This window comes from Phaethon aethereus (genome assembly GCF_964289735.1).
Source record: "Phaethon aethereus genome assembly, chromosome: 1".
Taxonomy (NCBI): domain Eukaryota; kingdom Metazoa; phylum Chordata; class Aves; order Phaethontiformes; family Phaethontidae; genus Phaethon; species Phaethon aethereus.
Genome location: NC_138575.1, coordinates 140269915 through 140293267, shown reverse-complemented (window position 1 = coordinate 140293267; position 23353 = coordinate 140269915). Strand labels below are relative to the sequence as shown.

Genomic DNA, 23353 nt, shown 5'->3' with positions numbered 1-23353 from the left:
ATACTTGGCACATAGTATAAGAAAATGAAATAAATAAGTCAATATCACAACTACATTTACATATACACAAGACAAAAATAAAATTTTTTATGGTGTTGTACACAGAATTTAGAACTGTCTGGGTCCCATATGTTGTTCTATAAGGCTCTGATTTAAGACAGTATTCAAGCAAATTTTGACATCCGTGTTTTATTTTAGACATCACTAAAGTTCATACTTAACTGTGAAGGTTTACTTCCATCCCACTGACTTGTACATATGGAAGTTTCCTCTTCTGCATAACTTCCTGAATCAGGGCCTGCTTATCTGAAACTCTCAGTGCCTCCAGTTGGGAGCATGGAGATGACAGCATTGTGTAATAAATTGACTCAGTATTTAGGTTGCTATGCAGTTCTGCTAATGCCAAGGGTAAAATTCCCATTCACATTAGCAATGAGTATTTCTCTGATTTTGTGTGTGACCATGCCAAACTTTAATGTCAATATTAGCAGTGCCACACCATGTCCTCAGGTCTTTCCGAAGCCACTAAGTTCAGGATGTTTAGCATTTCAGAAGTCAGACCTCTTATTTATTGTCTATGTGCTATATTCTTAATGAATATTCAAGATGATACACATAGTAGTACACCACAAGCTCTGCCGTACTTGCATTTCTCCTGATCTATAAACAAATAAAAAAAGGTCAAAAAAGATTTAACAAGAACAAACCATTCTCTTCCTAAACAAAAATCACCAATGAACAAAAAAGAAGTCCGCTTCACAAATCGGTTAGCAAAAATGGCATAATCTTATCATTCTCCGTTAAGATAAAAGATAAACAAAATACGTCCTGAAGTCAACTGACAAATCCATCAGAATCGTACATAGCAAATAATACATAAGTGTAAAGGTGCAGAGTATCTAAAAACATACCAATATCTATATTAACTCTGTATTTCACAACATCATTAGAGAAAATAAATCTTTAACTAGTGAATCAAGTAGTAAATTACAACTCTATTGCTGAATTAAATGTTTAATATGACTTAGGCTAGGAAATTAGGACAATACCCTGTACAATTCAGCAAACAAGGCTTTATGAATTAGGCACGAACAACGTCAAGTCTGTACTACTAAATTCAAAGAATAATCAGGAAATCACTCATAGATGGGAATTTAACATCCATGCATGGGTTTTGTTGACCTTGTATTTTTCTTTTTTGATTTGGAAGGTGACTTGAAAAGTGAGTTGATAAGCTGATTTGTATAAGGGCAAAAAAAAATTGCATCTTAGTGGACTCTATATAATATACTTGTTCAATACAATTCTACTTTATCAACTTCTTTTTATTTATTTCCAGAATCTACTTTAAAAGGGAAAACCCCTCCATGTTCTTCAAAAGTACGTTGTTACTTTTGAAAGTTGAATGCTTCAAAGAGACTGGCAAACAGTAAGCGTTTTGATTCATCCCCTCAGGAACCAAGACTAAGAGTATGATCACTCAGGGCTGCTAAGTTCCAGTTTATCTCCAAGCCAGATTTGGCATCATAATAAAGACTGACATTCGTGTTCTATACTTAACCATGTCACTATGAACGAAACATAATTTCATTAACATTAATCAAGTCACTACAGATTTGCTCCAGCATAACTAGAATAGACTGTGATTGAAAGGTTTGGACAGAATATTTCAGAGAAGCTTGAGGTAAGTACTTTCCCTGATCCCACTGACTCCTGCTCTCAGCAAACACGGGTCACTTCTAGCCTTACTGACGCCCTGTGCAATCTAAATGTCGAAGCAGTGCTGCTCACCGTGCAGTGATTCAGTGCTCTGATTCACATTGTGTTTTCTTTGTAAAGACTTGTACACTCGAAACATTTCCATCCTGACAAAAGCCTCTGAGAATCTGGCCCTCTGTCAATATTGAAAATAAATCTTTATACTACAGATTTTATGAAGACGAGTTCATCTGTTTGTTTGCTATTGAATTTTGGAGAAAGGGGGGGAGACAGTATGATAGAGGAAGGAATTAAAAGCACCATGGCTTTTAATATTTTAAAACTACTGTTAAAGGCCCAAACCATGCAGCAATAGCAATTTTCTGAAAAAGTTCTTGATCACTGAGTGCATATGAAAAAAGACAACAAGCAAAGCAGAAAGAGAATGGCAAAAAAGAGCCCTTTAAAACCGAAGGTAGAAATATAGGAAAACTGGAATGAGCAAGTAATCAGAACCTCATTGTTTCCTTCCCCTCCTGTGGTATCAACCCACAGGAAACAAAAAGCTATAAACTTCAGTATAGACAAACTGTATCTGAATATTTTGCGAATACTCTACTATCATAAACACAACTCTGATCCTCAGTTCCAGGTATGTATTTCTTTTCTCCGTATTTGCTTTCCACAAAACAGTTTGTCATCAAGAGAAGGAAAATATATTTTCCACTAATGTCTGAGCTCCTCTCATTGAATATCTCAGGCAAACATGAAGTAAGGTGAGTCTGTAGCATCTGTTGGTAGAAAAAGTGGCCATCTTCTCAAGTTGGACTACTAAGCGTTTGAGCTCCGTTAGCTTCATCGTATAATGGTTCAGGGAGCAATGGAAACTGTGCCAAAGAATGCAGGAACACTTTGAACATCTTGAACATGAGAAGCTGGTTTTGAGTATTTGTATGGACATTTATTGGCAGATACTTTCCACCCTCTTGATAATAAATCCAAGCGGTTTCTGTTTACTATCGAAGGATGTCTCTCTGTGTGGCAAATTACTCTAGACAGTTTATATTGCACAATAAGGCAATATGAATTCTCTTATGGTTAAAAAGGGCACCCTTATGTCTAAATTTGAAAAATGCATTCAAATAAACTATAAGCCAATGTTTTCCAGATGCCAGAATATTGTCACATAATTCTTTCTGTAAGCAGAATAGCATGGAGCCAATACCTCCATCCTTCTGTTCAAAAGATCCATGGGGAAAAGAAATACGTGCATCAAAAGCCAAAGCGAAAAAGTAGCTCTATGGTTACTTGAATAATATATGTGCCTCAGAATTTCAATTTCTAAAATGTTCATGTTAAGTCTTCAGATTTTCTTTTCAAGATCTTATTACACCTTGAAATATTATATACCAGAAAATTATAAGTGGGATTTTAAAGTAATTCTTCCAGGCCTTATCAATTAATTGTATTAATTGCCATAGATTTTCAACAATTCTACTAATTGCCATTTGTTTCTTTACAATGCTACATCTACCCTGCATATTTTTTAGCTATTAACTATATTAATAGAAGATCTACATGCTAAAATATTACCATTTCAGTACAAACAGTTGATACAACTGTATCATCATTTGCCTCTGTGGTGATACTGCAATTAGTAAATACTGACTGTTTTAGGGTTTCTGCTACTGGTATTTATTTTACTTATGTCCTTATTTCAGACATATGGAGATCTTCTTTAATAGCAAAATACATTAGGGCTTAAACTGGTGACAGGCAGAGCTTTAAGTAAAATAGATCATTTAATATGCTGATGAGAACGTGGCCTCCAGTGTTCAAAAGTACGTATATATCACAGGACAACCTTGCAAATATTAACATTAAAGTCACTAAGAGAAAAAGCTGTATACACCGCACCATTTCAATCTACTTTAAACATAGAAATACAAAAACATTATAATGAACACTCTTTTGATTTTCTCACAGGTGCTGAGTTGCAATCTTCAGTTTGATGAATAATGGTGGTACTGAAGTGGTAAGTGCTGTATGTTTCATCCTGGCCTTGGTGCAAATACAATTCGGCATGGCTAAACTACAGAGAAGTAGATACAGATCGTACAGGATGGTAACTTCCATTGGAAAACCGGGTTCATTGCTCCTACAGATGTGCCTTTTCCTAGCCTCCATTTGGGAGCTCAGTTTTTCTCTCAGTTGTTTGTATAATCATCTGAAACAGTCTAATATTTCTCTGGGGGTGGCTTGTAGTGATGTGGATGATGTTGCTTCAGATGAGGTCCTAAAGAAAACAATAGGAAAATAGGCATGTATCAAGCCCTGAATATGTAACACCATTGTTTATCTGTACTAAAAAGTCTTTGTGAGACCTTCAGCCTGCAACCTTTTGGCTTCTAAGTGAACTGACAACTAGTGTCGACAACTATGTGCATGTCCAGTCCAGACAACTTTAGTCACTGTGGAAGGAAAAAAAGATTAAAGCAGGTGATTCTTGGATTAATTCATTATAGTTTTTGTTGACCTTCACAACATTGAGCTGTACTTTTCCAGAAACATACAAAATGCTGGTCTGTGCCTCTTTACAAATACGATCGGGCTCTAGACATGCTGGACTGAGTGCACTCAGATAAAAATAATCTTGAAAGCTAAGCAATCCCAGGTTTAGGCAGTACTTGGAGGACAGACCACCTTTGAATCCCTAGTGCTATGGGCATAAGCCAAAAAGCTGTGGTGGAAGGAATGGCAAATGTCAGACCACAGAAACTGAGTGAGAGAAAGACTGCATTTGCTTCCATCATTGCTGACGGACAGTTGTGTGGGGGGGGAAAACCCAATATTTTCACGCATCTTAAATTCATGGAATGCTACTGGAACCAACAAGACTATAAGACTCAAACTAACTGTTTACATGTGGAGAACTGAAGTGCTGTAACACAAAACCACATGTCAAAATGGGGTACTACTTACTGTGGGGTGAAAATGGAGGAAGGTCGGGTGTTCGGAACGATTTTATTGTAGCTGGCCCTTCCCCACCAGTCGTCAGCACTTGAACTTCCAAGCGGTACAGCATTGATGGCCTCAGATTGGGCACAGTAAGTACATAATGATCCTAAAAATAAACAAATCATATTAATTCTCAGAGCATCTAAAACTAAAACAGTTGATTACTCACACAAAGCAGTGGTTTAAACAGGTTCTGTCACACTCAGCATCCACAAATTATTATCTTCGAATTCTGTTAAAAGGATTTAACGTATGCATCACTTTGTTGAGAGGGTTTGTTTTTAATTTTTTGCTTGCCATTGCCTTTAAGCGTACATTTTTACCAGAATGTTATGCTTTCATGTTTAAGAGGTCCAAGTTGTTAGTGTTCTTGAAAAAGGATGATGTACTCATCACCAGAAAAAAAAAAAAAAATTAACTTCCTAATCATTCTTTTTAACAAACATGTTCACTATATAAGCCTGTTTTTATTTTGGATCTCTCTGTGAATTCTACTGATTTCTAAATTAATTCATGGCAATTCACAGGTCTGGCCCTCTGCTGCAGCTAGTGGAAATACGTTTGGCTACACAGATTTCAGCATATTTGTCCCAATTACACCACGAGAATCTGCCCTTCTGTTCTTAATCCCATTTCTGGCGTAATGGCCTCAATTTTCACTGCTCCATACCTTGCATGGTCACTTACACCTCTGCAAAATAATTTCAGAGTAAGTTTATAAATGCTCCCAAGTGGGAATACAACTGACTAAAGACTGCAGGGCATTAAGGAGTTAAAAGTCCTTCTTCCAAGCTCAAAGGACCAGTCCCGGGAAGGGGACAGCGGGGGACAGTGAAGCCAGACAGTGGGGGCATGGTGTGCTCCTGAGACCAGCCAGGCTGGCCCAGAATTTGCAGGGCAAGTCCCTCTGGCTGGCACTGTACCCAGCACCGTCTGGGGGACCTAAGTGGGCTGTGGAAACAACCGATAATTTGGTGTTACTGCCAGAGCAGGCACGAAAGGGGAAAGGAGAGAGAGAAAAAGTGGGGGGAAACGTGTAGTTTTATATCTCAGTTATTTTGAGATGGGGCTGCTCTTAAATAGACCTTACTGAAGCTGTTCCAAATCACGTAACATACTGAACAGGTAGGAGAGACGGGAGTCCATACATCGCACTCATACGCTCACTGCCCATTCAGGAGCTCCTCCAGCAGCTGGGTTTCAGCCCCCGTTGTGTCAGTATTAAAATTTGCAACAGTCAGAGGCTACCAACATGAATGAGTGAATGATCCTCACCATAAAATACTCCACATTCTGGTGGTTTCTGAGAGGTAAGAGATACTGTTTCAGCTCAAACCAGAGTTTTCTTAACCAGTTGCCATAAATAGACAGAGATAGATACAGTGCTAGATAATTAAATAAAAGGAATCTCCAGGCTCTACAGTAATGAAAACAGAGGAAAACTAAGACAAAAAATAAAAGCATTACACAATGCAAAGGAGTGTTTTAAATAAAACTTCATATATATTTCAGACCTAACTGGACCAAAAGCTTAATAAAAGGAATAGAAATTCTGAATAAAACATATGCCTGCTCCTAAAAAAAAAGATGAAAATCGAAGTGAAAAGTAACATCTCATGGTCTGTGACTGCTTATCATTGTGCTGAAGTGTTTGCAGCAGTTTGGCCGTTTGCAGACAAAGGTCTGTGACTGAATAACCGCTTCAGGTAATCCTGCAACGTGGCTTGCTGAAGAGACCAAGGCTGTATCTGCACCGTGCTTCTGCTCTGGACTGTGGGTCGAGCTTTGAGTGAACTGGTGCAGATCACACCGAGTCTGTACTAAGCTGTAATAGAGCAGCTCCGCACACTACATGGTAGCTTGCCCCATAGTTTTAGACCATCTGCAGTTGACTTTGTTGCTGTCCCCCAGAACAACAGGCTTTGAAACACAGGTGCCCTAGCCTTAGGGAAATCTGCTAAGAATTAAGACAGAATGGTGAGAACCTTGCCTTGGATTTGTGGAAAGCGTGTTGAATGTAAGATGCATCGAACAAAACATTTTAGGCATTCTTTGATGAAATGAGTGTTGTGAAAAGATTTTCAGCCAGCTCTGCTCTAGACACAATCACCTTGATCCACCTCCCTGAAGTGAATGGAAAGACTTCCAACATTGTTAGCTGACTTTGGATCAAGGCCAGCTGCTTAAGCTCTTTTGTTTACTTTGGTGGATCTGGCAACTGAAACAAGGATCTAAAAGTCTGAGTTTAAATTTCTTAAGTTTGAATTTCTTTGAATCACAACAGAGTCTGAATGAAGTGCTCTTCACCTGCCTCTCTGACAGAGGAGGAACTAAAATAGCAAAGGCCATCTTAAAGCAAATAGGGGGAAGCATTCAAATTGTTAATTCTCACACTTTCAATAAACAGCAAAATCTAGTTCTCCTTTAAATTATTTGTCTGTCGGACAATGGCGAGTATTGGCAGAGGGTGAAGTAATTTTCATTCTTCTTAGAGCAATGAATGACTCAAAGGAAGAGAAAATTCTCTTAAATCCATCGACTTGGACACCAAATAATTAGTAATAGTACAGTAACCGCCAAGGTGAACAGCCTGATCATCAAAGGAAAATACAAACTATCTATTGCCACACAGATGATCTTTTCCTCCCTTCAGGCATTTCTCAGACAATGGTTGCTGATTTGACAATTGTGAACATTAAAACGTTTGATGTGTCACCAAGAAGAGTAGCTGTGCTTTGTTCCTCCAGCAAGGAGGAAAAATTAAGCATGTCCTGCTCCAACTTGCCTGCAGAGCCAGAGAACACTACTTGTGACATCCGCATCGCCACTAAACGTTAAAAATAAGCCACATACGCACACACCTACGAAGCCACTAGCAAAGGAAAGTAACAAACAACTTACTGCTGGCAGTATCTGAGACTGCGAAATGATGCTGTTGGGTAAGCTGTTCTGCCGGCTTTCTGTGGTTACTTCTGCCCAAGTGACTTGAAACCCTGTCATGGGCTGGTGAAGGTCTGCCTTAGATATCTTCCAGGAAAAATGACCAGTGATGTTACCTTCCTGGACAATGAAAGACGCAGACAGATTCTCGGGTTTGGCCAACACTTTGGGTAGAACTGGCACTATAAATTTGGAAAGCAAAAAGATAAGCTAAACTTTGAGAGATAATGTTCAATAATGTTTATTTAGTTCCACAAATCAAGGTCAGACAGAGTCCTCATTCAGGTGTTACCCAGGATCCTGCCAGCTTTCTGCCACCGAATTTTCAGTGTTAACCAAAGCCTGTCTTTGATATATTATGTTGGCCTTTTGTGCCAGATTTAAACTTTAAATCAAATCCTGTCAGTTTGCAGGCAACAGAAAGGAAAGCCTATGGCATGTAAAGGCATTCATAGGCAACCACCCTGCTGCTCCTTTGTATTTCAGAATACCTGAGCTCTGGTTTTAGATTTTGGGACCACAGGAAAACCCACAGGATAGCACAGAACTCCATGATGCGTGCAAAAAGTGAAGTTCCTGCTCTAAAACTGTAGTACAAGTTAATAGGGGCACTCTGATTAGGGGAAGCATATGCCTGAATTGCAGTTGCCCAGGGATAAGGTTGTAATGCTAGAAACAGGTCAGGAATGGTGGCCAGCAGGACTCCGAAGTGATCCATGAAGCACAGGAGTACCCTTGGGGACAGCAGGGACTGGAAGTGAGAGGGCCACCTCTAGCTGAAGAGAGAGGTTTCCAGACTTGGCTGTGCAAAGCCAGGGCTGACCTGACCTGACCTGACAACAGCCCTGCTTCAAGTGGGCAGCTGGACTAGCTGACCCCAGAGGTCCTGATCACCCAACATCTCCATGATCCTGCAATTTTCCATAACCCTCTAGCTATACCTACCATCGTGGCAACACTGTAACAGGTATGAGTGCTTTTATTTGTTATTTGAGAGAAGAATTTAACCTAAACACAATCAAACTGAAAAAGCAGCTTGCATCAGTAGCAAAACATTCAAAAGATGGGTCATGCCAGCATAATTATGTTTACAGTTATCATCTGTCATTATAATGAATACAACTGGGAAACTGTTCCTCCTTACAAAAATAAAAACTGTGTAATAGCAAATGTCATCATACGTTTATAAACAGTCCCCTAAAATTATCACCTAATTGCAAAACAGTAATGTGGTAGCCAATATATATACTGCTCTGTATTTTAGTTGATTTTTCACATAAGCATTAGTCATATTTTTATTTCTTCTGAAACTTTCATTTACCATTTTACAATTGCCTTTAATCACCTTTTTTTTTGGTTATTATAAATATATTTGAAACTATTTGGCTACTTCTCCAGGTCCTGTCTTACCTCCTTCAGCAGGACAATTAATGTGCTTGTGTTTTTTTTCTTTAAATGCAGAGCAAGGTGGTGTAACAAAGAAAATACTCTCAGCCTTAAAACGGCCTTTCGATTTTGCAGGCAAAACAGTTACTTTATATTTGCATGAAAATGACAGATCCTTCAGAATCATGTAGCTTTCCTAGAAGAAAAACAAAAAGATCACATGCTGCAAAATAGACCTTCAGAAAAAAAAATAAAAATTGAAAAATAAGGTTGGCAAAGGATGAAAAGTTTTCTCCAGTAAAATATTTTCCTGATATGCTTAGCACAGGCCAACATGGCTTTTACTCACAGAACAAAGCAAACATTGCCTATGTTATGGTGACTTTCAGTATCAAAATATATTAGCATGGTATTTGGATATCTCCTTCAGTTCTACAGAGTTCCTTCGCCACGCTGCATCAGAGCAACTGGCTTCTGACATTTAGAACAGTCTCTCTGATGTGATGGCAGTAGGGGTAGCAATGTCAGGATGTAAATGCTAATCAAATTAAATAAATGTAGGAAAGCTGAGTTAAGCTGCTGTAAATGACAGGCTTCATCTACATTTAACTTTTTAAAAGCATATTCAAAGTCCAGCATGGCATTATGGATCCATTTTTTTCTGCTTTAGTACATTAACTACTTCTAGCTTCTTATAAGGAAGAAAAGCTCCACAGCTGAACTACAAAGCACAATTCTCTATTTAAAGACAATGACTGGAGAAGAAAACTTTGCACAAAGTGTCCTGCTAAATTCTTGCTGTTTTCTAAAGTACTTTTGAAAATCACAGCCTGAAAGCTTTATCACAAATATATATGAGAAAAAAATGTTTGTTTGTTTGTTTGTTTTCTGGGAATACGTCCAATAAAACCTTACTGGCTAAGGTCAAAGGTCTTTCACTGCCTTTTAGATCTTTACTTCCCTTCAGAATTACTAATTTCCAGCATTCTTCTGCACAACTCCCTCTTTTTCCTAATCCTAAACTGGATTAACCTAACCTTCACTTGGAAGGTCATTTTTGACGGGACATAGAGATTGGGCTGAGAATGGACTTGAGTTCCCACCTTCCACCTGCTGGGACAGTGCTCTAATAGGCTTGACTCCGGCTTAAAATTGTGACAGAACTATTTTTATGTATTGTGACGGGGCCTAAATGCTCAACATTGGAAATGTAAGGCCTTTATCTACCTTGACCTATCGTATCCAGTACCAAACCTTTCGTAGCATCAACCTTCTTCTCTTTGCTTGTAATTATTTTCTTCCTCAAAAGAAACACAGAGTTTCCCAAAGTAGATTGGACCAATTACCTTAAGATGATCAAGAGGAAATAAATGAACTAATCCCACAATGCATTTGGGCAGATGTCCAAAGAGCCTCTCCTGACCCCTAGTGGAATTAAACTTCTTAAATGTTAACTTCCTCCTATCTTCAATGTATATAACTTGAAATATTGGGACTGATCATAACATTATGTCACAATCATTTTTGTAATCCACTCATATTATTTGCTTTGCTGACCCCATGCAGCAGTAAATCTCATAAGCTAACAGCCTTTTGTATGAGAAATGATGCCTTTTGATTTACTCTACTTTTACATGTCATTAACTCCACTGAATTGATCCAGTGGTACAGGTCAGAATAAGGAAAGGTGAATTGTGATTTCTTCATTCACCATAACCCGCTATATCAATTATGATGCACCAATCACATTACTGTGTTGTTCAAATAATATGTAACAGAGAGGGATGACGCTAGATTGCCAACCAATTGACCACGAAGAACTACCACTGCAATATATGTATTTGGGCTGACAGGTACTTACATAGAGGTTTTCTCCTTATCTGATATCTGTCAACTTCCAGATTGAATGTCTAGTATTTTCCACCTACGGTCCTTTTTCCTTATTCTATTATTCTCCTCAGGGTCGTGAAACCCACCTGCGTGTCTAAAATAAAACCTAGTTTATTAATTACTATTGCTACTGTCCAGTATTTGCACTGTGCTAGAGTCCTACAGCACCAATTATAGATAAAGCTCCGCATCCTATATGCTGTAGAAATATGTAAGTACTTAGCTAAGACAGTTGTTTGCCTGTTTTCTGAGTAACACCAAAAAAAAATATGATTTTAGCCTTGTGTGGATTGAAAAAAAACCCCCACAAACGCAACTCAAAACAGTCCAGATGCATCATTTTTATCTTTTGCCAAAGAGGACCACAGAAAAGAAACATCCTTACTTATCTATGAAACATGGTATAAAGCATACTGTGCTACGTTACAGAACCATCCTTTCTCTTGCTGCTTAGAAGCTATTCAGAGTGGAGACTTACAGACGTCAGCTCAGTTACTTTCCCGAGTCCTTTGGTGTCATTGTGTGCACAGGACTCCCGTAACCAGTGGACTTGGAATTGATTCATGCTGATATCTAAATGATATAAAAAGAGAGGAAAAGACATATTAAAAAAATGCTTTCGCCATTGCAACTCTTCTGGCTTCTCTGGATCAAAATAGGAGTTTTAAGTATCACAGAGCTGGTAGTTCCTCACTTGTACCTAAGCCTCCTTCAACAGAACAGAGAAAATATTACACACTTACGTAATTTAAACCTTCTATCAGCTAATGGAGATAACTTTATGTCCTGGTTTCAGCCAGGATAGAGCTGGTTTTCTTCACAGAAGCCAGTGTAAGGCTGTGTTTTGGATTTGGGATGAGGAACTGTTGATAACGTGCTGATGTTTTGGGTTGTTGCTGAGCAGTCAAGGACAGTCCAGCTTCTCGTGCTGCCCTGCCAGCGAGCAGGCTGGGGGTGCCCGGGGAGCTGGGAGGGGACACAGCCAGGACAGCTGACCCAGGCTGGCCAAAGAGATATTCCCTACCATCCGACGTCATGCCCAGTACATAAACTGGAGTTGGCCGGGGGGCGGAAATCACTGCTCGGGGACGGGCTGTCGATCGCCGGGTGGTGAGCAATTGCTGTATTGGGCATCACTCGTTCTTGTACATTCCTTTGTTGGTATTATCATTGTTGTTTCCTTCTCTCTTGCTGTCCTATTAAATTGTTTTTATCTCAATCCATGAGTTTTTTCCCAATTCTCTCCCCTGTCCCAGTGGGGGAGGGGGGAGTGAGTGAGCGGCTGCGTGGTGCTTAGTTGCCGGCTGGGGCTAAAGCACGACACTTTAAAAATAGCGAATTGTCATTTTTAAATATGTGAGCATATACTGCTTACATTTTTTAAACCATCAATCATTTAAATTAAGCATTAAAAAAAAAAATCTCAGTGCTGCTACTTCTAAACACCCTGCAAATGATGGAAATGACTGTGTCAACCGCCTGTGATTGTTTATATTGTCAAAGCATTGTTTATATTGTCAAAGCAGCATACTGCTGCCTGGAACTGCTTGAGAAATCTGTGCCTGAAGACATGTGAAAATGTCTGTAAACCCTGAAGCTTTCTCCTTTCAGAATATATCATAAGACCTGTTCAGTATCTGTCCAAATAAAATTCTAGTCTTGACTCTTAGGAGTAATACCAAAGGCTTGAATCTGCTCCCATTTAAATCAATGACAAAACTTGCGGCAGTGTCAACAGCATAAGCTTTCAACCAATTCCCAGCTCTTCTAGCTTCTTGTCTAATACTGATCGCAAAAGGAAGCAAACAAAGGGGAGTAAAGAATGAGACAAAAGAAGAAAAACTCATCAGGTAGTGCACATACATGCTGTCATTTTTCTGGATTTAATTTTCCTGTATCTTTATACAGGGGATGCAAAATTATGTCTGTTATTATTAATTAGCTTGGTATGACATAGCCACTAATGCCAAGTGCCTGATCGTGGGTTTCAGGAGGGGAAACAAATATCTTTGATCTTGCATTAGACTGCTTTGAGTAATTTGGATGCAGAAGGGAAGGCTTTTAAGCTAAAGAGAAAATAAGTAGTGTCTGAAACTAGCTCAAATGGTAGTCTGGTAAAAAGACCGATTAGAAGCTCATTGAAATAGATTTCTGCAGCAGCTATCTTCATACAACATGTACGTTTGTGCGATTTCTTTGGAAACCCAACTTTTTTTTTTTTTCCCCAAAAAGAAATCTATAAAGAAATAACTTGCTGCCTTCTGATTGTTGCCTTTTATTTAAAAATAAAGAAATGGATTTGCTTTCACTTGCCTCTTAGTTTCTGGGCTTTCCCACTTGATGTGCCTGTTGGATGAAGACACGAAGGTACAGTGCATTTGTCAGCAGCTTTCATCGATTTCGGCTCTTCCAGTTCACTCAATTATCACCTATTACCTGTTTGCACTCCTCTCCCGGGACGAACAAACAAACCAACCACCTCGCTTCTGGGGACCTGAAAACTTTCTGCTCTTATACTAATCATGTTCCATTAATGATTGTACTCTGTGCCAATTAACCACACTGAATCTGTTATTGATTGTGTATTATCTGATAATCACAGCTTGCTATTTTAAACTATCTGCATGTAAGGTGGACTGCTTTTTGTAAAGCTAGAATTGGCTATTTTCACTTATAATAACTTTCACTTTGCAATCCATAAACAAATCAGAGATTATCCAAGCCAATTAAGCCTTGCCATTATCCAGCCATCAAGAACTGGATAAGACACATACCTCAGGCAGGTCACTGAATATTGCTTGGGAAAGATAAATCCCAAGCAGAGCTTACAACAGCTCAGCATCCAGATATATCAGTATAGAGGTTTACTAAGCTTCTAAGAATTACTAAGAAATGTAATTAAACAGGCTGTAACCCAATACATTTGGTATTTCCAGCCCCTGGCACAGCAGAATTCTGTTTAGATTTTATTGCAGTTCCACCTCCATTCCTTATGTGAGCTTCTGCTCTTGGGCAGTTCTTCTCTTCCTTCCTACTTCTCCTCTCTTGCATTAGCAAACCCTTAGTAACACATTTGTAAACAACAAAGGAGGTTAAAAAAAATTATTTCACTTCCTATCAAATTGGACTGTAAAAGTAGGATGAAGGTTTTCAATAAACATAAATTAATACTTTTTCTTATTTAAACAAAATGGACAAATGCATCTTATATTTGATAGTGCTCACATCTGGTGTTCTGATAACAACCTATATTGACAAGACAGGATTTTCTTTCTTTTCAGCGATTATGTAACTAAAGTTGTTTCAGAAAGTTTTGTATACGTATATAAAAGTACATGAACTGCTATAAACTGGAATTCATCAGGACAGCACCAGCCAAATTTATCCAAAACTTTTCAACAGAACAAGCCTGACTTCCCTAAACTTTTACTTCCAAGACTCAGTTCCCACCTCTACCTTTGTGATTGCTGTTATCTACCTGAAAGATTTGAACATAAGCATATCAATTGCTTTTTGTTAAAAAGAAGAATGTAAAAACAATTGACAACAATAAAAACAATTTTCTCCTTTTAAAAATCTGTCCTGTCAGGGTCTAAAGCCAGAGTAACTTGGGATGCAAAGCTGAAACATAGTACTTTCTACTTGAGACAGAAACTTTTTAAAAAATATGGAAAGGTGGGACATTTTGTGAGTAAATAAAGCTAGAAGCATCAAAAAACTCAAAGTGTATGTGCATGCATGAAGTATGCATATTTAATAACAAGACTGATTTAGAAATTATTTTTAAATTATTTAAAAGCAAATGAGACAAGATGTATGGAATGATCTAAATAAAAAGCCACATATGAGACTTAAAAAAAAAGATGAAAATATGCCTTTGTTTTATAAAGCTGCTCATAAAGCTCATGGCTCTAGAGCTTCGTTTATATGCACCGTTAGACATCTGATTTTGTGTTTACAGCACATGCAAACGAAAAGTTTCTCCCAGCTTTCCTTTCAGCAATATACACTCTCCTAGTGAGATCACTACTATGATTTTATTTAGACTTTTGTTTTCAGCTGTCCATTATGAACTCAGTGGTAGGTACTGGACACGCCATCCAAGCCGTCGTCTATCTGAATGTCAGCCACTACCACCAAGCCAGTGGTTCTGAATTAAGCCCAGCTGAAGTTAATACATTGTAACCCACAGCCACATCTTTTTCTGAAAAGTCATTTAAGTAGGTAATATTAACGGAATATCCAGTATCTAATGGGACTGATTTTGGCCAGTTTTATCAGCAAGCTCTGCTATCCTTTTTGGAATAGGTACATAACACTGAAAAGAAACTACCAGACTCATTCAGTCTGGTTCCCTGTATATCAGACATCACATTATAAAGCCTTTTTTGTATATAATCAATCTCCTCATTAATAGTCTGGAGTTCTCTGGATTCTGTACTTCAAATGTCGTTATAAAGCTATAGAACTTCATTGTTCTCATGGTTAGAAAGTATACCGTTTAACACTAAAAAGACTGATGCTTGCCAAAAAGAGCAAGCATTCATCTTTCGCAGAACTCAAAATAATTGTATATAAACACTGAACTTGAAGGACATACTAAGTGCTAGTACTCATTTGAGCAGCTCTAAGCTTGTGAAATAGAACTAGTCAACATAGTAATCATTTAAGTAAGAACTGCTACAAAGTAAGGACCTAACTGCTATTGAGTAAGGACTGCTACAGCAGACAGCTTATTCAAACAATTACTTTTATTCTCAAGCTTCTTAAAAGAAAAAAAATAAAAAGCAAAGCAGAAAAATTACTTTAAAAATCCCTGTAAAGTTACTATCATCTTGGACATGACCTTCAGCTGAGCAAGTTAAAGATTTCTTGATGTTTCAGTTACACAAAACTAATCCTCCCAAATAAACTAATAGCTAATGGTAATTATTTTGGCTACGAATTTGAAAGTAAAATTTCTAAAGTATAAAATGAGTTCCTAGCCATGAGAAAACATTCCTATACAGACATCACATGAGCATGTTCTTAAAATTCCACAAATGCTTAGCTGTTTTACTGAACAAGGGGATGCAGCCAACTTTGTTGGACAGAAATCTTAAATCTCAAACTAGGAAGGTATTGATCAGAGGATGCTCTAAAGCATTTTGAAAAGATGTCTGTTTTGATTCCATCCCTCCTATGTTTCACCCAAAAAAGCCTTTAACTCCACAAGTATCTCCACAAAGCTATCTATTGATTGCGTTTATGAAGATTTTCATCAGATTTATCTTCTTCCTCACCCTCCCCAACCTAAACGCTTTAGTTCCATTTCAATTAAAATAAATAAATAAATGAATGAATGAATATCAGATTACGGGGGGGGGGGGCGGGGCTGGGGAATGCATATTTATTCTGTAGCTTTAAGCTGTAAAAGCAGCTCAAAATCCCATTGACGCCAATGCCAAACACATCTGTTCGCCAGTTTGGAAAGTTCAGGTTCATCCGCACAATTTAAGCATCTTAGATGGAAAAGTTTTGCTTAAAGAACTGCAACATATTCTAAATCATGGCTGCACAGTGGTTAACAGGAATACCCTAGGCCTACATTCTACATTTGCTAAATGTTATCATCTCCTCACAGAATTTGAAGCTCAAGATTCATTCAGAAAAATCATCAAACATAATGCCAGGAAATTCTGCAACTTGTCCTAGCTGGAATTTCTGGTTTAAATAGTTCTACAGTTTATTGGAAATAAACTAAATAAAAAAGTAATCTCTTTTCCTGATCTTTGCCAATGTTTTCTGTTCTGCTGTACGTTTCCATTACCGCCAGCCACGTGAATAATTTCATCTAGTGTGGTTTTTTTTTTCCACCATGTTACTGCAGACAGCTCCTTTCTTTGCCTCAAATTTTTCTGCTTTATATTATATTTATTGTTGCAGAATGGTGCCAACCTGCCAATCATGAGGAACTGAAGTCTGCTTTGTAAGTAGAAAAGTGCCACAGCCTAGGGAAGAACAGCAGTGAGGTTTGTTCACACAACCCAATGCCACCAATATGACAACAACCTACTGTCACTCCAGAAGACCAGGTAAACAAATTTAAAAGGTATGTATTTCTTTGTATTCCTGCGATACACATCAAGAAAATTGCAGCAGACTCTTTTGGGAACTGGGGCTAGTTCTGTCACTGGTTTGCTGGAGGTCTTTAGGCAAAGCACTTCATGGATCCTTACCTCTGTTCTACCCCTGTCAAGTGGGGATAATAACGGTCTTTGACGTAAAAGTATTTCAGCTCTAAAGTTGTATATTATTCTGTTCGATGGGTGGTTGTTGGATGATGGTTCTCTACAATTTGGTATAGAAATGCCAATTAATGCCAGCTGTGACAGCACTATTATGCAGGCAACTAAATTACAAAAACTTATTAGAAAGAAAAATGAAATGGTATTTGCTGGAAAACAAGATTTCAGAGCAGACATGTTCAACAACAGCAGCTCAAATTAAGGTTTAATTACAATAAATATGTCTGGCATCAATAAACACAGTAACATCAAGCTGATTTCTGTATCGTGACACAATTTGAAGTAATTAACAAGCAGTGTCTGATAGATTTTTCCATTAGAATAAAATATGTTAAAAAAGTAGATTACAAAATAAGACATACTTATATGAAATCCTTTACCTGGCAGCACAAAAGTATTAATTTAATATAAATAACAAGCATATGTCGAATGAGTATTTCAGTAAAAAAGGAAATGATGTTATGTATTTTTTGTCAACTTACCTCAGCAAACTGATGCCCTCCAAAATATATACATATAATTAATATGCTAACTGTATGTCAAAAGGAGTTGTTATCAAGATTTGGAAGATAATTAGCCGTATGTAAACCTCCTGTCTTCATTCAAACCTAACCTTTCTTCAAACAGAATGCTATAATGAAATTTCTGTGAAACTATTCAGTAAGAAAATTACTGAAATAATTTGTTCTGCATGTAGCTAAACCTTTGGATTTATTATATATTGTTAAATCTGATATTTCATACAACAAACTGCAATGACTGTGACTGGCCACACGATTTTTGTTTTTCTTCTCATACTGGGGGGGGTGATCTTACAAGATTCTAAGCACTCTGGCCCTGATTCAACAAAGCACTTAAGCATATGAACAGTCGTGTTGACTTCAATACTTAAGAATAGCTAATGGATCAGGCCAGAAAGTTTAGTACCCACCAAGATCAAGATACTAATGACCATACAAACTATAGTTAAAAGACTATCTTGAACATGTCTTTGATTGTCTTAGAATAATAGGTAGAAGGAAATATACCAAAATTAAGTAATTTCCTTTCAGGATCATGTGTCTTGCAGCATTACTGGTCTAAAAATAGGCTATAGCAAGGGGTAAAGATTTTATATTTACTATTATCACAGCACAGGGCAGAATCTGCTCAAGGCACATGAAGTACATGTCTCAGTATCTACAAGCTTGATTAATTGTTTCTACAGCAAAGTCACAGTATGATTTTGGGGAGGTCTGTATAAATCCTGTGTCACAGGATTCATACACCAGCCAGGACAAAAATTATTTATCTCATTGTATTGAATGGTGAAGCTGTGCTGTGGTGAATGGAAAAGTAATAATGGTAAATGGTGAAATTTATGATGCCTTGCATAAAGAAAAACATTTTATCATCTCTGAAGTGCCAAAGGCTTCCTGAAGAAATGTTCCTACCCTTTCTTCTCCCAGTATGTAACCCCTGATACACCTTTATAACTCTGGATCTAATACAACACAGCACTGCTTCCAACCCACCACTCTGGTGGAAGGGTGAACACCAGTCTTTGGTCTGCAGCATAACCTGCTTGTATTTCCACACCAAGAACTATTATGCAAATAGTTGGGATATAGAATATAATGAAGTGTCTTCTGCTCTCTCAGGCTTGTGTTCATCTGTTTATCAGGCCACCATTCTTCTCCATGTCAACACAGAGTTCTACAATATGCAAGTTTCCATAAACACTTTTTCTGTTAAAATTCAGTTGCTGATGAGGTCCTAAAAATGTGCAGGGAAGGCTTAAATATGGGCAAAATCCAAGTGAATAAATGAAGCAGTGTTATTTACTACTAGTTGCTTCAGTCTTGAGACACAATTAGTATAAAGTGATCCACATGGTATTTTTTGCATTGTAGTAACAGCATGACTGAAGAACAGTTTGAGAAGGAATAGTTTAGCGTACTGCAGTGAAGCAAAACATGATCTCAGTTAGTACTTGATCATAACATTTATTTCTTCACATATTGGTTCACGAGCCGTTCTATGCCTCTCTGAATCATGGCGTTTCTTGCCAACATTTGAAACCTCAAGCTAATGATAGGACAAAACATAAAGATAGAATAACAAGTGTTATTTTACTTATGGTAGTTTAGCAAATGCAAAGTTAGTTATCAGTCTTAGGATACACAGGTAAACACAAGTTACCTTCAACTAACGATAAAACGCTACATTGATGTGCTAATCCATTGCAAGTCTCTCTGTAAAAACTGCGTTGTAGATGACTCCTGTCTCAGGCATTTTAGGTAAGTGCTCTCAAAAAAATGAAATGAAAACAGCTCCGGCTCTTTAGCTGACCGTGCATTGAGTCATCCAGTGGTATAAAAAAGAAAAAAACCACACCAAAGTGTCAAATGTTCAGTTATGAAATTCATGGTAGTCAATGACACCTCTGAGAAAAAGAACTTTTTAATAATCACCTATTCAAGCAGTATGATTAAAATAAACACCAAAACCCTCAGTTGACATTTAAACTTCATTCAATAAACACTTCCTAACAAGGCAAACTATACTGTTTCCTGCTTTTACATGCAATAAAAGCAGTATCATTTAAAACACAAAGATTTTGTTTCTCACTTTATGCCATTTAAAACACACTTTCTATAGAACACATTCTTTGTATAATACAATGACAAGCCTTTCCAAAAATGATATTAACAATTAGTGTGTAATTTAAAGACAGGCCTAATCCACAGTATTTGTGTCCATATCTAGACCTAGGAAGCCTCAAGGTTTAAAGATGTTTATACTGAGGAATTTCAGTTTGGGATCATCTCTAAAATGGATTACCTCTACCCTCACTCCTTTTCCCACACTCAACATCCTATACTAAGTGAGTTCAACAGTATCTCATTCTGGTTTTCTATTACAAAGAAATTTGCCTCTTGTAAGCTCCAAGTCTCACAATAGCTGCTTGTAGCCTGAATAGAAGTTTCCTACATTACTCCCTCATTGACAGATTTTCAAAGGTATCTAAGCCTTCAAAAACTGTATTTAATGAAAAAGAAAACAACCCAGACAAACAAGTCCAAGGCTCACTATGGTTATACATCTATTGAAAATGTCAATAGGTGCTCTATCATTAACTTTAGCCTTCTGTGTAACTTTGACAAATCTGGTCATTAATTTAGGTGGGGAGGCTATATTGAGGGTAGGTAATCTGGGAGTCTTTCCCAATTCGAGAGTCAAGGTACAGATCCAGATTACCCCTGACTCAACAGTGGGAGGAGGCAGAGATGTACCTGCTACTCTTTTCTCTCTCATACCCTATGCAAAAGCCGTGTGGGTGGGTTTGCACGTATGTACAATGCCCTACCAAGTTCCAAAAGTGGACTTTCATGGTATGCATCATGGCATGTCATATCAGGATGTTGCCCTGCTGAACTGTTATTCATGAAGCTAATGGCATTAACATGCAGTTTCTAAATCTCAGTTTAAGACTACTAAGTCTATGAGAAAAAGAATAGAGCAAAACCAGGTTAAATATTTATAAAATCATGTGCGTACAGACAGGGTGAATAGAGCTTGACTGTTTCCTGTGTATCCAGTGTAAGAATTAGTATTCAAATGAAGCTGGAAGAAGTGGCTTCAAAACAAATTTAAAAAGTGGTTCTTCATAGAACAAGTACTTAAAACTCTGGAAACCCCATAACCCAGGAAGTTTCAGATGCCCCAAATTTATGTGACCCTGATGGGTATTATCATGGAAGAGAAATGCATCAAAAGTGAATAAATACAATGAAATCACATCGGGCTCAGGAAATGCCACAAACTAGAACTTGTCTGAAGCTCGGACAATAATCTGCAGAAGTATCATTACATGCTTGCCCTATTCTTATTTTCCTTTGGATTTGCTCTTGGCCACTGACAAGAACGGAATACCTGGTGGGATGAGCCTTTGGTCTAGACTACTATGGATACTGTTATATTCAGTTTATGGTCACAGGAGTAAAAGCAACTGGTGCTTAAGAACTCATTATTCATCAGCTGCATACATGTGACAACTTTAAATTTAGATTATAAAGTCAGTGTCAGATACCTGGTTTTGGTGTCTTTCCCTCCAACTCCAGCTACTCATTCAAACAGTCCAGTTCCCTTCCCTGTCTGTAGTGTTCATGCAACTGGTTTTATGGCCTATAAATTAGGCTAATTAAACAATAGAGGTTTAGTATTTTAGCTATTAATAATTTAATATAAATTTTATATTATATTATCTATTAAAATTAAAATAAATTGTATTATTATAAATACTAATTTAATATATAAGCTAAATATTTTACCTCAGAACTTAGGCAGGCTAAGAGAGCACTCATGAGCAGTTATTGCCCCCATCTTGCTAAACTGCAGTACGTCCGTATCTTTTTACTCACAGTAGGAATAGTAGGATTGCTCTAAGTATGATAGTGTAAGATATATGACAAAACTTTGACTGAATGTGACCCACTGATACAGTTTGGGGAAAGGAGGAGAGGAATTGGATGGTAAAAACCTTGCCATTTTATACCTCAGTTATTCAGACTGCCTAACAACAAGCATTGCCAATGACAATCATTGTGCCTATATATATATACACATACATACACATTTCTGTATTTGTTGTGAAAATAATTGACTTTGTAGGATGTGGCAATACTCAAGAAATAAGAAGAAATGTAGAAAACTGTGTACTGGGTAGACAGATATTACTTAAGGAACATAAAGCTGCTGGGTTTGAAAACATATTTTTTTTCCTGAAGAATTAAAAATCAGGTAAAAGTTTATTAGTCGTCCAGTTAATTTTTTCAATGCCTTGATGTCAGTGGTCTTGATAAATGATTTCACAATGCAATATTGAATGTTTATCTGCAGTCTGACTGCAGGTGCTCATCCCACATAATGAAGGTCTATCTTTGGACTGCACTCCTGGACTACGTAATATGCAATTACATTTCTATTTGATCTTTTAATGTAAGTTCAAAAGAAATCAAGTTTAAATTTGTATTCAATTATTAAGAATAAAAATGCATAAATTAAGTAAAATTAAATAGACTTTCACAATTATTAAAGGCGTTCTGGAGTATGATTCAGGACATACCGAGGTCTTGTGAACAGCATACAGTATGTAAATTTTAAAATGAAGCAATAAGTGGATAAACCATACAAAGTGTTAGAACAAGTCTGATGAATATTCTGGACCAAACCAGTCCAGAATCTGCCTTCAGCAGACATCGGTGGGTGCCTGCAAAGCAAAATCAGTCTTCTGTGTTGTCTGAGCTCTGGGACCACAGTGGGTAGTTCTGATTTGGCTTCTGATATTTGATTTCCTGGCAGACTTTGAATCAGTTCCAACTGTATTCCTGGGACTAACTGTTGGACAGACTTGCCCCTACGTCTCTCATACCAAGAGCTTTAACCACCTACCCTGAAAGGTACAGAGGTTTGGAAGTGAGTGAAAGGCATTCAGTAATGTTTTTCTGTTGTTCCTGCAGACACATGAAGAAATGCAGTAAACTATGCCCTTTGGAAGTCTCCCCAGTATCGTCCCATTTGCAGGGGAAATAACACTGAGATTGCCCCTATTGTAAATGTGATTTTCAAACTTTACTTTTTGTCCCACTAAGCAGTTGCATACTATTTGAGAAATTGCACACTATCTGCTCTACTAAATTGTATTGTTGACGTTTTTTTAAGACTCCTGCCAATACCATTTTAAGTATTGTTAGCACGTCATATTTGGACATAAACCAAGTAGTCCAGGTCCTGTACTCAGTTTATAAAGTAGAACTGGAGGTGGTCAGATGCTCCCCTTTTCAGTCTCTCCAGGCAGCAAAAAGGCAAAAAGATTTTAAAAAACAGCAGTGGGATAACAAAAATTTTATTCCTGGAGCTACATTAGGCCTACGTATGACAAAGTCAGGGATGAGTAGGAATCACACAGAGGATACTTCTGACAGGATATTCTTTTAACTCTGGACTAATTTCCCACAAGAGTTAAAGTTGACAGCATGACCTACCTCCCCAGGCAGGATGCTGGGGAAGCCTAAAGGACACAGGCATCCGAGTCAACTGGAGCACATGTGGAAAAGCAAAATTATGCAATGCCTGTGGGCAAATTTCTAAAG

The 23353-nt window shown here is 37.7% G+C and overlaps 1 protein-coding gene across 1 annotated transcript in view; it reads right to left on the bottom strand.

Moving 5' to 3' along the window:
* Positions 1-3935: 3935 nt before the first annotated feature.
* ANOS1 (anosmin 1) overlaps positions 3936-23353 on the bottom strand; it is a gene marked incomplete at both ends in the record, with an annotated part of 149844 nt that continues 130426 nt past the window's right edge. Inside the window, 5 exons of the mRNA XM_082005079.1 lie at positions 3936-3994; positions 4681-4822; positions 7618-7838; positions 9067-9238; positions 11411-11505. Coding sequence (XP_081861205.1) covers positions 3936-3994; positions 4681-4822; positions 7618-7838; positions 9067-9238; positions 11411-11505 — 689 coding nt within the window. The remainder of the gene's footprint in view (positions 3995-4680; positions 4823-7617; positions 7839-9066; positions 9239-11410; positions 11506-23353) is intronic.